Genomic DNA, 18,741 nt, shown 5'->3' with positions numbered 1-18,741 from the left:
ATGTATGTATATATATATGTATGTATGTATATATATATATGTATATATGTATACTCTTTCATTGATATCTTTGGGGTATGGACCTAATAGTGGTACTGCTGGGTCAAAGGATATACAAAGTTTAATAGATTTTTGGGCATAGTTCCAAATAGTTTTCCAGAATGGTTCATCTAGTTCATAGTTCTACCAATATTGCATTAGTTTACCTATTTTCCCATAACCCCTCTAGCATTTGTTATTTTCCTTTTTTTTTTTGGTCATCTTAGCCAATATGATGGGTGTAATGTAGTACCTCAAAGTTGTTTTAATTTGCATTTCTCTAATATTTAGTGATTTGGAACATTTTTTCCCATGATTATTGATAGCCTAGATTTCTTCTTCTGAAAACTGCCTGTTCATATCCTTTGACCTTTTATCAGTTTTTCTTGTAAATTTGAATCAGTTCCCTATATATCTTAGAAATGAGACCTTTATCAGAGAAACCTATTGCAAATATTTTCCCCAGTTTCCTGCTTTTCTTCTAATTTTAGCAGCATTGGTTTTGCTTGTGCAAAAAACTTTTTAGTTTCATATAATCAAAATGATTCATTTTTTTTCTCCAGTGAACCTCTCTATCTTTTGTTTGGTCTTGAACTTTTCTCATATTCATAGATCTGACCCTTAATCCTGTTTTCCACTAATTTGTTTTTTTTCTTTTTCCTTAATCAAATTAGCTAATAGCTTATCTATTTTATTGTTTTTTAAGCCCCTACTTTTTAGTTACTAATTCAGTGTTGTTATTTATTTAAAAAAAAAAACTTTAGTTTTGTTAACCTCTGCTTTGATTTTCAGGTTTTCTATTTTGGTGTTTAATTAGGGGTTCTAAATTTGTTCATTTTCTAGTTCTTTCAGTTGTGTGCCCATTTTGTTGGTCTGCTCTTTCTCTTTTTTATTGATGAGTTTAGAAATACAAAATTTTCCCTAATTACTGCTTTGTCTGCATCCTGTCACACATTTCGTTATTTTGTCTCATTATTGTCATTATCTTTAATGAAATTATTGTTTTTATAACTTGTTCCTTGACCCCACCCATTCTTTAAGATTAAGTTATTTTTTAATCTTTGCTTCAAAGGGTCTTTATTGAATTTTTATTGTATTATGTACAGTAAATGACACATTTAAAATTTCAACTTTTTTGCATTTGTTTGTGAGGTTTTTATGCCCTAATACATCAGGTGCCATACATATCTGATAACAGGTATATTCCTTTCTATTGCCATTCACTATTCTCCAGAGGTCTAACATATCTAGCTTTTATAAAATTCTATTCAAGTCTTTAATTTATTTCTTATTTAATTTTTTAAAATTAGGTTTATCTAGGTCTGAGAAAAGCAAATTAAAGTTTCTACCCTTGCCCCATTATGGTTTTACTATTTTTTCCTCTAACTTATGTAACTTTTCCTTCAAGAATTTATGTGATGCCATTTGGGGCAGATGTATTTAGTGTTGATATTAATTTGTTGTCTACTGTACTTTTTAGCAAAATTTAGTTTTCCTGCTTATCTCTTTTAATTAGGTCTGTTTTGTGCTTTTGATTTGTCTAAGATCATGATTGCTACCCCTGCCTTTTTTATATTAGCTGATCTGTAAGAGATTCTGCTCCAGCCCCTAACTCCTCATATGTATCTGTCTGTTTCAAATGTGCTTCCTTCAGATTAATGCCTCCTTATGTTTTCCTTGAACCAGTTCAGTTGACAAGTGAGTTTCAAATGTCTGTTCACTGCCCCTTCACTGCCCCATTCTTATAGTATCAACTCCTCTTTCTGCCCCAATTTGTGTGAGATAATTTTCCCTATTCTTCTTCTCCCAGCCCCTATCTCCCAATGCATTCCTTCCCCTGCCCACCCACCCCCAATTCCATTCTTCTTTTGAAATCAGTCTAACACAACAAAATCACACCTAATCCCTTTATCTGATTAGACTCCCTCTGTGACCTCTGTTGATGATAAAATTCTGAGGGATTACATGTATCACCTCCCCATATAAGAATGTAAACAGTTTAACCTTATTAGTTCCTTATGATTTGCTCATGTTTACCTTTTTATGCCCCTTTTGATTCATGTGTTTAAATGTCATATTTTCTTCTCTGCTCTGGTCTTTTCCCCTTGAAGAATTATACTTACATTTGTTGGTTAGATTATTCTTGGTTGTAAACCTAGCTCTTTTGTCTTCTGAAATACCATATTCCTTTATAGAAGTGTTTGCTAAATCTTGTATGATTGGGATTGTGTCTCCTCAGTACTTGTATTCTTTCTTTCTGGCTGCTTACAGTATTTTTTTCCTTGACCCAGGAGCTCTGAATTTTGGCTATAATTTTACTAAGAGTTTTCATTTTAACTTTTCTTTCAGGAGATGACTGATAGATTCTTTCAATTTCTACTTTGCCCTAACATACAAGTTTTCTTTTATTATTTCTTGGAATGTGATGTCTAGGCTCTTTCTTTTTTTGTGGCTTTTGAGTAGTCTACCATTTTTTGAATTATCTCTCCTCAATCTCTTTTTCAGGTAGGTTGTTTTTTATACAAGATATTTCATATTTTCATTTATTTTTTCCAGGCTTTTGACTTTGTTTTCTTATTTCTTGATAACTCATGAAGTCACTAGTTTCCATTTGGCCAATTGTAATTTTCTTTTTTTTTTTTTAGGCAGTTGGGGTTAAGTGACTTGCCCAGGGTCACACAGCTAGTAAATGACAAGTGTTTGGTCTGAGGACAGATTTGAACTCAGGTCCTCCTGACTTCAGGGCCGGTGCTCTATCCACTGCGCCACCTAGCTGCCTCCAATTGTAATTTTCAATGATTTATTTTCTTCCGTAACATTTTGTACCTCTTTTTCCAAGTTGTTAATTCTCTTCATATCTTTCTTCCCTGGCTTTTAGCCTCTTTCCCTATTCTTTCCTCTGCTACTTTCATTTGGTTTTTAAAATAGTTTTTTAGCTCTTTTTTTAATGCTTGCTTTAATGCAGGTTTTTTTAATGCTTGCTTTAACGCAGAAATTTTTGTTGGATGTATGTCCACACTGCATTTCTTTTTGAAACTTTCCTTGTAGTTTTTTTGAGTTATTTTCCTCTTTTGTGTTTGTGCCTTGAGCTTCTCCATTGCCATACTACCTCTTATGTTCAAATTCTTTTTCTGTTTGTTCATTCTTCCGGTTGACTTCTTGTCTTTGGACTTTATGTTAGTTCTGGGCTCTTCGCACTCTTTTTCGGGGAAGGGGAAGAGAGAGAAGATTGTCTGGCCTGAGCTTCTGTCCTCTTGTGTCTTTCTGCTGTTTTCATAGCTCCAGCTGGGGCCTACAAACCTTAAGTGCTCCAAAAGTGGTATGAACCAGGGATGTTCTGTTTCCTGCCCTCCTGGTCTGAGTTCTGCAAGTTTTGACTCAGGTTTGGGTCTATCAGCTTGTTTCTGGTTGGGAGTTGGAGCAGACTGCTACTTGACTTGGGCATTACTGGCCAGGTGGAAGGTTCTGCAGATTCAGAGGGACTGAATTGCCAGGTCCCTTTGACTGGGGATGCTGCACTTTGTTGTGGGAATCAGAGCTACACACCTTCTATGTTGAGTACATAGCTAGATCCAAGGTTCACATCCTCTTCTCTCTCACCTGGATCTGTGACCCAGCCCTGACAGGGAAGAGAGAGAGCTGCCAGATAGCACCAGCTCCTGAATCAGGGATCTACTGGGATCTCTTTCTGGTACCTTGTCTTGGCCCTTTCTTAGTCCCTGAGCACTGCACTGCTCTCCACTGCCATCATAGGCCTGAGCTCCTCTCCTAGAGTCTGCAGACCTCTCTATCTGTCTCCTTAAGACACTTTGGGTTAGAAAAATGACTCACTGTGACTTGTTAGCTTTTCTGATCAGAATTTAGTCTGGTACATTCTGTAGTATCAAACACACAGTTCAAGGGTGCATGCAGCCCATAACACTCCCAAGTACAGCCTAAACCACATTAAAATATAGCGATTTAAATATGCTGATATATTTTAAAAATATGCAAACGTGTGGCTTTCTGAGTCAATATACAGCCTTATGTACAATTCTTATGTCCAATTTAGAGGTCTTGCCCCCATTTCTATTTGAGTTTGTCCTCCGTGCTCTACATCTTTGTCAAGTAAGTGTGGAGGAAGAACTGGACTTCAGTGTTGCCTCTCACTCTACCATCTTGACTTTGCCCATATTTGTTCTCTAACAATATCAAATTGACAGCGGGGTGGACGACAGACTTGCAACGCTAAGAGATTGGAGGCTGGGAGACAGAAGGCTTTTTGTCCCTGAATGCCACCTGGGGAGCTAAACACACTAAGCTGTGTTACTGCCACTTACTAGGCCAGGTTAGCAGACAGTTACTAGGCTAGATGACCTCTTGTAAGGTATGTTGTAGACGAGATCATTGCTCAGATACCAGTGGCATTAAATGACCTCTGATTCCAATTCCGATATCCTGTAAGTACATTTTGATCTTCATCGTTAAACTTCCAGGTATATGTTAGGTTATTGTCTATGCTAAAGTCAATTTCTCTTTCTGATTCCCTCCTCCCCAACCAGATAGTTAAATTTTTCTGAACTGCTTTGTCTGGATCTTTCTTTTGCCACCATCATATCCGATTTTGTATCATTCTTATCTATGTCTTTATTCTGTTCCCTCTAGTAGAATGTTAATTCTTTAAGACCAAGGATTATGTTATTTTTCATCTTTGAATTCACAACACCCAGCAGAATACTTAATAAATGTTAATAACATTAAATTAATAATAATAAATAATTATGTTTATTTTCTAATAAATGATCATAAAGCATTTGGAGAGTTTCCTTGGTGAAGATACTGGTGTGGGTTGCCATTTTCTTCAGCGGCTTATTTTACAGGTGAAGAAACCGAGGCAAACAGGGTTAAGTGACCTGTTTAGGGTCACGTAGCTAGTAAGTATCTGAGGCCACATTTGAACTTGGGTCTTTCTGATTCCAGGACTGATATTTTATCCACTGTACCACCTAAGTGCCCCATAGTAAAACATAGATAATGTTAATATGTAATTTTTTTTTTTAGGCAGTTGGGGTTAAGTGATTTGCCCAGGGTCACACAGCTAGTAAGTGTCAAGTGTTTGGTCTGAGGCCGGATTTGAACTCAGGTCCTCCTGACCTCAGGGCCAGTGCTCTAACCACTGTGACACCTAGCTTCCCCAATATGTAATTTTCTAAGTCATATGCAACCCAGAACAATTTAGTGGCCCTGTTTCTGCTTGAATTTGACTACCCTGTTCTAGGCCACATCTCCTAGGACGTTCTTCGCTGGTAATTTGCTGTAGACTACTCATGTCCACTGTGTGTCTCAGTGGTCACTGGGTGACCTCCAACTTTAATTCTTCAAAGACTATGATGTATCATACTCCATCACCAGAAAAATATTGGTATTTTTTAAAATGACCTTTTGTTCCAGGGTGGAGCTTACAATCAGTAATAAAAAATACGGTTTCCCAAATGTAATCCAGCCTGTTCTTCTCGTAATCTATTTTGGAGGCAACCATCAAGCCTTCTTTATTGTCTATCTAAGATATGTGCGCTGAAGATATTTAACTGTGGAATTTAGTAGGGGGAAATAGTTGTGTGTGTGTGTGTGTGTGTCTATACATACACACACACATACACATGAACATACACACGCACATATGAACATACACACGTATGTTTTATAGTTGTCGAGTTGCCTAGGGAAGAATAAGCGTCAGTATTTACTGTATTTGCCATGAGATTTTATTCCTTTGGCTGATTCTCCTGAGAATGGGGACTTTTTTCCTTTCCCATGATGTCTGAGCATATCCTTCCCATAATATCTAAGGCTCCCAACACCAATATGTACAGACTTGTTTTCGCCAGCGACTGCATTGTATTACCTTTGGGTCTCCTTTTCTTTCTCAAGCACCTATGTTCCTTTGCCTGGGCCTTGCCAGAGCCGCCTGAATAGCATTTGGGTAATGTTCCACTAAACCATAACACAAAGCAAATTGGAATAGCTCCCAGAAGTCATAAATTAAGTGAGTAAAAAAAATATTGTCCTTATTACATTGTGCCATCTGATAAAAAGCTTGTATGTGAAGTTTTAAAATATTGAAAGTAGACTTGAGACACTTTCTCCCCAGCTTTCATTCTAATGATTTTGATTTTTTTTTTTTAATATTCTTAGGGAGTTAGGAATGAGCCAGCGTGGTGTAGTAGACTGCAGAACACTTGATTGGAATGTGGGAGACCTGGGCTGTAGTCCCAGAGCTGCCTCTAGCTAGCTTTTGAACAAAAAATTTCACCAATCTAGATCCCACCTTCCTCATCTGTAAAATGAGGGAGCTTGGCCTAGAGCAAAGGATGACAGGATTGAAGTTGGAAAGGGACCTTCAAGGTCATCAGTCAAACTTCTATTTATATTCTTTACAGGAATGAGGGTATCTCTTCAAGTTCTAACATTCTGTGATTCTATGGTCTTACAGATTCCTTCTAAAGCTGAAATTTCTGTGATGTTGTTGTTTAATGATTTCAGTTGTGTCCAACTCTTCATGACCCCATTTGGGGTTTTCTTGGTAAAGATACTGGAGTGGTTCACCATTTCCTTCTCCAGCTCAATTTACAGATAAGGAAACTGAGGCAAACAGAGTTAAGTAACTTGCCCAGGGTCCCATAGCTAGTAAGTGTCTGAGACTAGATTTGAACTCAAAAAAATGAGTCTTCCTGACTCCAGGCCCAGTGCTCTTTCCACTGCACCACCTAGCTGCCCAGCAAACATTTAACTGCCTATTCAAATGGTACTGTGATTCTGTGACATTTTTAAAAATGTCCATATTGTGCTACTCTAGTATGTAGTATATTTAATAATGTGTCTGAGAAGATGGGAACAGGTCATGAGTGAGATGAGGGGGCATCATTTCCCTCATTTATCAGATCAGGCAGAATGTTGTTATTGTGTTTATAATTTATGCAATTTAGGGAGGGTTTAGAAGTCAGAGCACCTGGATTCAAATTCTGTCTCTGCTATTTATCCTCTCTATGACCTTGGACAAATGAGTAACTTCATCTTCCTTGGCCTTAGGTAGTTTAGGCCATTTCTAAGGTCCCTTCCAACTTTAGCTTATGATTACTGTGATAGTGATTTGAGTGATGTAATTTTAAAAAATACCCAGTAATTTAAAGGGGGAAAAGACAAACATTTTTCTTCTAGATCATATAGCCTGTCATTTAACTATTATTTTAAAGTAGGATAGGTAGCAATAGAGTGGTGGGGGAAAGAACAGTAGATTTGGAATCTGGGTTCCAATCCCTCATACATGCTCTTTGACCATGAACAAATCACTTAACCTTTAGGAATTTCAGTTTCCTCATCTGCAAAATGGGTCTTGGTCTTTATTATCTTTCTCTGTTTTATCCCTTGCTGGTATAATTATAGTAGAAAGACCATATTTGTCTCATAAATGAAATTTGGCAGAATATTTTCTTTCTAATTTTTTAATAATAATTTGTATAGGGGAGGTATTAATTTAAGGTTATAAATTTTAGAGAAGAAACAGATCTGCATCTGGGTAGAGGGAGTTTCCTTATCTTTGAATTCCTGGTACCAATGAAATCACAAGGCTAGTCCCTATCTCACTCGCTGTGTCATCTAACTTACAAGATTGTTGTGAAAATCAGATGATACAAACAAAGTGTGTATAAATGCCCCACAACCTTAAATTGCTTTATAGCAGTTGTTATTAATATTACAAGTAATTTTATGGGTATAAACGAATCCTTAGGTTCCATAAGCTTGGGTGCTTTCTAAACTTCCTGGCATACAGTTTAGTCATTTTGATATCTGTTTTGATTTCCATTGACTACCTGCTTTAAGCATCCTCCCCGCGGCAGCTAGGTGGCACAGGGGATAGAGCTTCGGCCTTGGAGTCAGGAGGACCTGAGTTCAAATCCAGCCTCAGACGCTTGACATTTACTAGCTGTGTGACCCTGGGCAAGGTACTTAATCCCAATTGCCTCACCAAAAAACAAACAAACAAAAAAAAAAGCATCCTCCCTCCATATAGGATACTAGGTGGGATGCCATATCTTTCGGGAATTTGACAAGCTGGATGACAGTGCATACAATGAACTTTGTGTCAGGTTCCTGAGGAGAAGGAGCAGTGAGTTCATAAGTAAGCCTTGGCAACAGGGTAGAAACTCTGCTAATTAAATAGGTCCTTGGATAGAACTTTAGTTGAACAAAGGCCGAGTGAAGTTAATCATTAAAATTTCCAGGAGCTAAGTGGTAGTTCAACTAATGGGGTTTCAGTCCTGAGTTATAGCTATCATTTCCCCCTGAGGTGAAACAGTCACCCTTTCTGCACCCTGTTCAAGCTTTCCTGGTTGAATTCCGTCCGTATTTCTTAATGGGGAGACTGAGATGGTCTAAAATAGCCCAGAACACTGACTCTCATTTGGTTAGAAGGCTTCTTTTCTCATTTCCTTCCTCCTTTTTAAGGAATAGGAATGAGATTTTTAAAATTTTCTTGCTTTATGGATGTTCTTTGATTTTACATCACAGTAATTTCCTGATATCTGCTCCCCCAGTTGAATTCTCCCTTCTAAATAAAGACTATCTATTGAGTTTGGAGTATATTCACCATTTTACAACCATAGGGGCAGCTAGATCATGCAGTGGATAGAGCACTGAGCCTGGAGTCAGGAAGACTTATCTTCCTGAGTTCAAATCTGGCCTCGGACACTTATAGGCTGTGTGACCCTAGGCAAGTCACTTAACCCTGTTTGCCTTAATTTCCTCATCTGTAAAATGGGCTAGAGAAAGGAAATAGCAAACTGCTCTTGTATCTTTGCCAAGAAAACCCAAATGGAATCATGAAGAGTCAGGCATGACTGAAGACAACTGAAGAACATCAATGACCTATGTTCAGGGGTGGCTTGTATTTAGATCCATATGTTTTCTGCATTGACCATCAAGTCTAGTACTGTGTATTTGTAGATGTTTAATATGTATCTTTTGATGAATCAGTTTGTTTACCTTCTTTGGACATGGAGTTACTACAACTTTTCCCAAACCTTTTTTGCATTTGCCTGCAGAAAGAAAGATAGGACCATTTCTCTTAGAAAAGTTAATAAGGCTTTTTAATTATTACAAATGTTTTTTAAAACCTTCTTTTTTTTTTTGCTCTTTTCCCTTATTTCTTTTGATTACTTCTTAGAGATAGAAAGTAGTTTTCTTAAACTGTTTACCTTTATTCCTACTGAGGCTTGTTTGCCCATCTTCAAATATCTCCTTGTGACAGTATCCTTATCCAGAGTATTCTTCCAAGATTTGCCTATGACTTTCAGATGCAATCACTATACCAAATTCAATATTTTTTCCTCTCTGCTTTGGACAGCTTTAAATACAGTATAAGGGAAGAATGGACTATCTAAATTTGAGCCTCTTCTGTAATCTTGGGAGATTTGCTTAGGAGTTTAGTGAAAATCAACAAAGAGCAGATTACTAGGGGTGACGCTAGAATAAGGATATGACTGTGATTCTGGCATTGGCAACGTCTTTGTAAACTCTGGCCTTTTTAAGTTTGCTAATGAGATGAGTGATTAAGTTGACTGTCAGATTCCCACTTTTGTCAGAAGGACTTTATCTTTATGATGATTATCTCTGAATTTGAGAGGTTTGGAGACACTTTTGCTTCTAGTTACTGTCAAAAGTAGCTTTCTCTCTTGTGCACAGTTTAGTGATTTGCCATGGCCCAATTGCTAATCCAGGGTTGGAATGCGTATCTCCCAGTCTCCAAGTGTAACTCTCTCTGTCCCCTATATATTACTCAATGTTATTGTGATTGACTTTCCTTCATTTCACTCTGGCCACTTCCTCAGTAACTTGAGTGCCCAGGTCATAATCTTGCTCTCCACTTACTCCTATGATCATCCTCTAACACCCTGAGCACACAATTCTTCAATCCCCACAGTGCCAACAGCCTTCTTCTCCAGCGTATTTTAGCTATGTGCCATCATGGTCAGGTGGTACCTGAGCTGAGTCATGAACAAAACCAGGGATTATAGATGGGCTGAGCCTTAGAAGAAAGCTATGTATTCCATCATCAGTCCTATACTTTGAGATTTTCCAGCCTAATAGAACTCGGAAGACCTAGACTTGGAGAACCCATTGTCACCTCAATATCCTTAATGAGGGCATTGAAGGAGCACTTCAGTTCTATTTCTCCATTTCTATCAAAAAATGTCTTGTATCTAAAGATACTATGAGAAACTTCTCTCCTCATTTCTGTTCTCTTATTTAATTTCTGGGTTATTTATATAGATGATTCTTCTAAGTGGATACATGAGTCCAAGGTTAGACTGTATATAAGGACATTTATCAGTTTTGTATAATCACTAAACATTCAAACTTAGAAAAAGGACCTTATCGAGGTGAATGAAACCAACCCCTTCCTTTGAAAGATGTGAATTCTGGGGTCCATTGAGGTTAAATGAGTCATCCAATGTCACATGGCTAGTACTTGTCAGAGGCAGGAATAGTACAACCTAAGTCTCCTTACTCCCAGCCTAGCTTACTTTCCACTGCAGCACATTGTCTTTCATTGGTGGGATGATGGTTTACATTTCACAGAGATATGTTCCTGCTAAAGGATCAGTATTTTGTCACACAGTATGTGTATTCCTGGGCTGCCTTTTCTCATGTTTGTGTATAGTACTAGTCATAACAAACATTATTAGTGTAAACTTTACATAGGCGCCCCAAATAAAGCCATATTGTTTCAGGGCCAATAAACATGCCATAGTTTTGACTTATCTTCATGATGTCTGAAGCAGAGAATGCCTCTTGGTTTCTTCCAGAGCTTCAGGAGTTGTGACTGCTTTCAATTATCAAAACATTTTGCAGTGAACAACAACAAAGAGAGCCTTAATAATGACAGTTCAAAGGGAATAGTTAGAAGAACTGAATGAAATGCACCGTTATGCAAACTCTAGTCAGGCACAGTGCAACTGGCTGCTCCTTTTCCTACCAAACCATATGTCCCATATGCTCAAGTACTTGGGACCTTCCTTTTCTGAACCCTAATGCATCATCGCTTTGGTCAGAGAATCATGGCTCTGGATTGTATAGATGAGGAAATACCAAGCTTACTTTTGTATTCATTGTACCCTCCGGCTTGAAGGTAAGCTCCTTGAAAGCAGGATCATATTGTATTTATTTTTGTATCTCACATAGTCCCTAGCACGGGATTCTTCACACATAAGGTGCTTGATAAATATTTGCTAAATTGAATTACATAGATTTAAATTGAGCCAAGATTAAGGATAAAGCCAAAGCACATAGATTTGCCTCACTGGATCCATTAAGATACAGAATAGCATACACTTGAATAAAAATGTTACCTGTTAGTAATGTATTATTAGTTTTATGTAGGTGAAACTTGGAGGGATCTGTGATTATGTAAGCAGTGGAATTCATGATGTGAAAACCCCTTTTACTAAAACACATGCAGCCAATCTGTGACTCAACAGAGAAGTCCTTGGATATTAGCTGAGTTAATGGTGGTGCAAGGATCTGTGCTTGGCCCTGGGCTGTTTAATATTTTTATATCAATAATTTGGCCAAAGGTGTAAATGGCTGACTTACCAGATACATAGATGACTCGAACCTGGGAGAGGCAGAGTCAGTATTGCAGAAGATCTCAAGAGGTTAGAACATTGGGTTGGGTCAAAAGTACGGAAACTTAATATGTATGTATGTCAAATCTTATACTTGAACAAAAGTTTCAGCTTCGCAAATGTAAGAGAAGCAAGGCATGGCTAGACAGCAGTTTAATTTGACAACTGGACTTCGCACTAGCTGAGTGAGTGAGCCCAGAAAGTCACATTAAGAGAGAAGCATAGCATACAAGAATAAGGAGCACTGTGGCCCTGGGCAAGTCAGTTTTCCTTGATTGTCTCCAAAAAAAATTAAAAAGTTAAATAAAAATAAAAAATAACCAATTGAGACTTGTAAAATTCTACCCTGAAATGAGAAGCCAGTGTATTGCCCTCTTACTACTTTATGGAAGGAGAGAGATAGAGACAGAGACAGACAGAGAGAAGGAGAGAGAGATATGCTCACTTTCCTGAGTTCAGCTGTTGCTTTTGGGCTCCTCTGTGTTTAGAAATTTTATTATTTATGGTTGTCCTTTGCAATTTTCTTCTTATTTTTCTGACCATTTTGTAAAGATTAATGATATTTTTTAAAGATTAATAATAATTTAACCCTTATAGAAGGCCTTTTTTTTTTTTTTTGTATCAGGCCCTCTGGCAGTCTGTGAAACCTATAAGCCGCTTCTCAGAAAAATGTTTGTTGATTACATTCACAATTTAAGGAAATGATAGATAGCGGTTAGAGGTTATATGTTCTGGGTGTGTGTGTGTGTGTCTGTGTGTGTGTGTGTGTGTGTGTGTGTCTGTGTGTCTGTGTGTCTGTGTGTGTGTTTTATTTTTTTCCCCATCCTAGTTCAGGGACATGTTGAAATCTATCTATACACTGCAAGTTAAGAACTCCTGACCTATAGGATCATAAGTCTGGAGCTGGAAGGGACCTTAGAGAGCATCTAGTTCAACCTACTCACTTCATAAGTAAAGAAACTGAGGCTCATAGAGATTAACTCGCTTGTTCCAGGTCACATAGATAATAAGCAGTAGAGGGGTGATTTGAACCAATTTCCCTTGACTCAAGAACCAGTGAGTGTTTAACTATCAACTTGTGAAAGGATCAGGAAACTGCAAGCTGGAGAACTTTTGTCCACAAGGAAAAAAAAAAGACTGTTTTCTTGCATTCCTCACTTTTAATGAAGGCATTTAGTTTAATATAATGGAACGTTTCCATGAGCTACAAGTCACTACCAAAAGCCCACTCACAGGAGAAACTCTCCAGTGATTATGCAGAGCATTTACAGTCTCTGTCCCAGATCAATGAAAAAATAAAGTGAGAAATCAAAAGCAGAACTTGACCTGATTTTAGAAGTCACCTTCACAAATGTTGTGACTTTAACTTTTACCCTACTCCCAAAGAAGAGTTTCCTGACAGTTTGTAAACCGCAGTAATTTGTTTGCAGCTGAGAATTTCTAAGACTTGGCCTTTTTCTGAGTGGATGTGGCCACGAAACAAAGACATCTTTGTAGGCTAAATGCAGAACTCAACACAAGCTGTCCAGCATTGATCCAAGGTAAGAATCATCTAGGGAGAATAGGCAATCCTGTTCTTGTCACTTCGATAAGTTGTGTGTAATATGGTTAGATCTGTAATAAAGTTGATCTAAAAAGATCTGATTTTACAAAAACCAGCCTTGTCTAATTAGGCAGCATTAGTACAATACTTTTTTAAAATATCATTTAAAAAGATTTTACTGCCAATATTCCGCCATGGTTTTGTTTAAAGTACATATTTCCCCTAATTCAAGAAGCTTGATGTCTAATGACCTAGCAACCACCAGTAGCATCTCTAGTAATAAGGAGCTGATCATCGCACTGTACTTTGCCCTGGGCTGACATCTAGAACATTGTATTCAGTTCTGGTTGCCACATTTTAAAGAAGGGATCGAGAGTACCCAGAGGAGGACAAGCAGGGCAGTGAAGGGCTTCAATTTCTTGAATATGAGAAGCGGTAGAAAGGAACTGGAATGCTGAGCCTGGAGAAGAGAAGTTCCATAGGTACACTATAGCCATCTTCAAATATTTGAAGGAAGGTTTAGACAAGTCGTGCTTAGCCTGAGAAAACAGAACTAGAAATAATGGGGAGAAATGGCAAAAGACGCAAATTTGAACTTGATATCAGACAAAAATCTTCCTAAAAATGAGGACAATTCTAAAGTAGAAAGAGCTATCTTGGGAATTAATGAGTTCTTTCCCTGGTTTCAGGTCTCACAGCAGAATGTGGATGACAACTTGTAGGTTATTTTGTTTCAGGTAGTGTTTGTGCTAAATGACTCCTGAGGTGTCTTCCAACTCTGAAATTCGGTAGTTTCAACAGTAATTTGGATTGCCATTAAGGTCAAGAGACACCTGAGTTTGAATCCCTGCCAAGATTTATTAGCTAGATGCCATTCATTAAATTGTAGGATCCTCCTTTAGATTGTAAGCTCCATGAGGGCATGAACTGTCTTTTGCCTCTTTTTGTATACTCAGTGCTTGGCACAGTGCCTGGCACATAGTAGGTGATTAATAAATGTTTATTGATTGATAGATTACTTTACAGTTTACAAACACCTTCCTCACAGCCGCCCTATAAGTTAGAAGTCATCCCCATTATTTAGCTCAGAACACTGAGACACAGAGAAGTGACAATTGCCTAGGGTTAGCCAGCTAGTGAGCTCTAAAGCAAGGATTTTGACCCAGATTTCTCCCAGAAATGCTTTGCCCAGGAATGCCCTTTTTGTTGCCTCCATAAGCTCTCACAAAAAAAAGCACTTATTCCTTCAGTATTTATAAAATGTAAGTGCTCAATAACTATTGGGTACTACAAGACACACACACACACACACATATACACACACACACTCACTCACTGACTCTCACTTACTCTCACTCACTCACTCACTCACACAGAAGACACATAGTCCCTGCCATTATGGAGTTATACAGTCTGCTAAGGGAGGATAAGATACATATACCTAGCAGGTGGAATTGAAGAATACCTTTAATTCTTTTTTAAAAATCTATTTGTGTTGATTCTTTTTGCTGTGATATCACATTCATTTCCAAATCTTTTTCTTTTCCTCATCCTTTAACCAGTGAGTGTTCCTTTGTAGTATAAATTTATGAAGGGGCATGCTAGAAATATCCCTAGTGTAAGTGGCATAATTGAAAGAGCAAAAGAGAAGGTAATTTCGATGATCTTTTGTATTTTGGTAGCTTCATACTTGATATTAAATTAATTAATTGAAATTTGATTGCCAGGGTAAGAGAGGGTAGAGGAAAGTACCATTGGTAATGATTTCTGTGAGTCTATTCCAGAAGAGACCATGTGAGCCACCTGAGTTCATGGGTTATTGTGGTATATCTTTTCACTTGTTAAATATTAAAGTAATGATGCCAGTTTTTTAGGTGAGCTTGGAACCAGGCTTCCAGACCATTCCCCACCCATCCTTCTACCATCCCGTGGCACTTCTCCCCATCCACTTTTCAGCTCCCCTTCATGTGTTGCCTTACCCAATTAGGATGTAATGCCCCAATTCAGGGCAGGGATTGTCTTGCTGGCTCATCTTCGTATTCCTAGCACTTAATACAGTGCCCGGCACATAGTAAACCAAGCAATTTTAATTGTTTATTTAATGGTGCACATCACTATAATGTACATACGTAGATAAATACTCTGTTTCTCTGTTATATAAGGCAAAATATGAATGAATATTAATTGAAGTACAGTGTGAGAGGCAGCTGAATAGAGTGAAAGCATGGGATTTAGGGTCAGGAGACACCTGAGTTTGAATCCCTGCCAAGATTTATTAGGGAGTTGACCCAGGGTAAGTCACTTGCTCTCTCTCATCTGTACAATGAAGATGATATGAATTGTATTACCTGTCTCATAGAGTTGTGAGGAAAGTCCTGTATGAACTTTAAGATGCTAAATAACTGTGAATTATTGCTATCATTGATCAGAGGAGGGAGAGAAAATCCATAGTTGAAATTTCAGCTTCATTGAAGAGGTAGTATTTTAGCTGGGCCTTGAAAAATGGGTATGAATTAGACAGGCAGAAGACGGAGTGGGGAGGATACTGAAGTAAGTGAATACCAAGAGAGGAGTTAGCATAAGCAAGCCATTGGCTTGGGAAAGCGTGGGAAGTGCTCTGGGGAAGAGTAGGATGCATTCTGGGAAAACAAGTAACAGTTATCCACTTTTGGCCCAACACAGGTATGTTTCCTCCAAGAGAACAGGGAAAGATAAAGCTATAAGAAGGTGTCAGGGTCAAACTGTGGATCAATCAAGTTGATCAGTTAATTGATTGACTTTTGTCCATACATGAAAAATATTCCTTAAAAAATCAAAGAAATAAGAATTGTTAAAATAAAGTAGAGCTTCATGCCGTCTTTGAAATCAGTTGTTTTTAGCAATTCCCTATTAGTTCTAGGATAAAATACAAACACCTCTGTCTAGCATTTTTTAAAAAAAGATTTTTATTGATTACATTTATAGATTACATTTACAGATTACTCCTGCTTTGTGAAAGGTCCCTTGTAACAAAGTAAAACTATTAAGTAAAACTAATAATACTGGGACCCCATCTGAAATCTGTAGTACCCCTCACCTATTTTTTAAAGTGACAGAAACTTATTTTCTTTCCCTCCCATTCTCACCCCATTTAAAAAAAAAAGAAAAGGAAAACAACTTATTGTAATAAATATGCATAGTCAAGCAAAACAAATTCCCTCATTAGCTCAACTCTCTTCTCTCTCTCTCTCTCTCTCTCTCTCTCTCTCTCTCTATATATATGTGTGTGTGTGTGTGTGTGTGTGTGTGTGTGTATATACATGCGTATGTATGTATGTATCATTCTGTACCCTAAATGCAGAATGAGGCATATTATCCATCACTTCTTTGTCATGGATAGAATGTTTCATCATTGGTCCTCTGGAATCATGAATGGTCATTGTACAGATCATAGTTCTCACAGCTTTCAAAGTTATTTGTTTTTACAGTGCTTTTGTTATTTACGTAAGTTGTTCTCCTGGATGTGCTCATTTCATTCTTCTTCAGTTTATAAAAATCCTCCAAATTGTGTATTTTTACAATATTGATGTTACATCATTATATGTATTGTACTGGTTCTGCTTATTTCTCTCTTCATTTGTTCATATAAATCTTTCCATGTCTTCCTGAAATCATTTATTTCTGGATTTCTTGCAGCATAATAGTAATTTCATCACATTCAAGCACTCTCTAATCTTTTCTAGCCTACTCTTCTCCCTTTATTTTATTTAACTGTCTTTCACTTATGCTAGGTTTTCCCCAAACTGACTGACTACCCATTCCCTGAATTCAGTATTCCTTTCCCCATCTCCATACCTTTGTTCAAGTCGCTCCCAGTCATTGGAAAGCATTGTCTCCTTGCCTCTATGTCTTAGAATACCTACATTATTTCAAGGCTCAGCTCAGTTGTGAAGCCTCTCCTGATTGCTCTGCTGTTAGTGATCTCTTCTGCCACCAACTATTATGTGATATTTACTTCTGTGTGTGTTGCATTCTCTACTGGAACGTAAGCTCCTTGAGATTAGGGACTGTTTTGTTTTGTCCTTGTATCTAGGGTATCCTGCGTATTATTTTGCGCATAGTTTGTGCTTAGTAAATGTTTGTCAAATTTAACTAGGACCTTTGCAACTCTGCTGCAAACTTTAATCAGGTGTCAGACTCTGTGGAGTGAGATCAGTGACTTATAACACGTTACATTATTTACCTATTTCCCTTTTCTCCTCCACAGTGTCTAATAAGCACGCCTTTGTGGATAGCAACCTTCTCTACCAGTTTAGAATGAATTTCCGTCGGAGAAGAAGGCTAATGGAACTGCTCAATGAACGATCTCCCTCCTCCCAGGAAACCCACGATAGCCCCTTTTGCTTGAGGAAACAGAACAGTGACAACCGAAAACCCACCAGTTTTATGTCAGGTAACTTGGTTCCAAAGAGTCATGTCATTTATTTGGCTTTGGAAAAAAGAAACATCTGAGAACATCTCAGCTACTGGCACTCAGATCTCCAACAACCTCACCTGTCTAGGGGACAGTCAAGAACTAAGAAGCAAGTAAAAAAGCTCCCAGCAGCCAGCATAAATGTCATAAAGCTCATGCACTTTACTTGTGGGAGGGCCTCATAGACCTCCCATAGGTCCTATTTACTTGTAGTTTACACAGTTTGGCTAATAAGCTTGGCTATCTAGTTTCTAACCTCTAGCAAATTAAAGGCCAGAAGAGCAGCTACTCTGTCCAAGTACCAGGACAATGATGAGGTGTGATAGCTGAATATAAGAGAGTAGGCTGAAAATCCTGATATTTTTCTATAAAGCAACAGAGCTCTCTGGGGCCTTTTAGCATATGAGCAAATATCCTTACCCCACCAATGGAGTCCCTGAGGACATTGTTGTTTTCATCTATTGGTCCAATCCTGTGATTTCATTGAGCTCCCAGTGTGAAATCTCCCTCCACTGATGCATGTACAGACTTCTATACAACTGTAATGTGCAGACATAGAAAGTTTTCCTGGGCACTGAGTGTGGCTTGCCCATGGTCGTATGGAAAGTATATATTGGAGATAGACCTGAACCCAGTTCTTTCCAACTATAAGCCAACCATTTATCTACTAGGCCATACTGCAGTTTTATAATGCTATATAATTATGGATGTTCATAATGTCAATTACTCTCCCCCTCAGATCAATGATGACAAGTTCACACAACTCATTTTCCTCCATAATACTGCATTTTGATCCAATTATAAAATATTATCTTCTTAATTGACATAGGCTTCATTTTAGTGCAATGGGAAATTGATTTCCTAAGTGGCTCCAAATAGTTGATTGTCTTCTCATGATTGAGAATCTCATTCCATGGTGGAGATCAAAAACAGGAATGGAAAACTAGTGAAGTCATCAAAGATTTCATTTCAGACGCTTTACCATATTTTGCATCGCAAGCTCCTTCTCCATGGAAGTGGGTGGCTAATCACTGAATATTCAG

The 18,741-nt window shown here is 37.9% G+C and overlaps 1 protein-coding gene across 2 annotated transcripts in view; it reads left to right on the top strand.

The window, feature by feature from the left end:
- Positions 1–18,741, top strand: part of DEPTOR (DEP domain containing MTOR interacting protein) — a 195,019-nt gene that overhangs the window by 115,267 nt on the left and 61,011 nt on the right. For both annotated transcript variants that reach the window (XM_027854027.1, XM_027854028.1), the window contains exon 5: positions 17,492–17,677. In XM_027854027.1, the coding sequence (XP_027709828.1) occupies positions 17,492–17,677 (186 nt within the window). The remainder of the gene's footprint in view (positions 1–17,491; positions 17,678–18,741) is intronic.

Source organism: Vombatus ursinus, unplaced genomic scaffold (genome assembly GCF_900497805.2).
Source record: "Vombatus ursinus unplaced genomic scaffold, bare-nosed wombat genome assembly UNPS02010284.1, whole genome shotgun sequence".
NCBI lineage: Eukaryota > Metazoa > Chordata > Mammalia > Diprotodontia > Vombatidae > Vombatus > Vombatus ursinus.
Note: the sequence above shows the minus strand (reverse complement) of the source record. Positions and strands in the feature narration are given on the sequence as shown.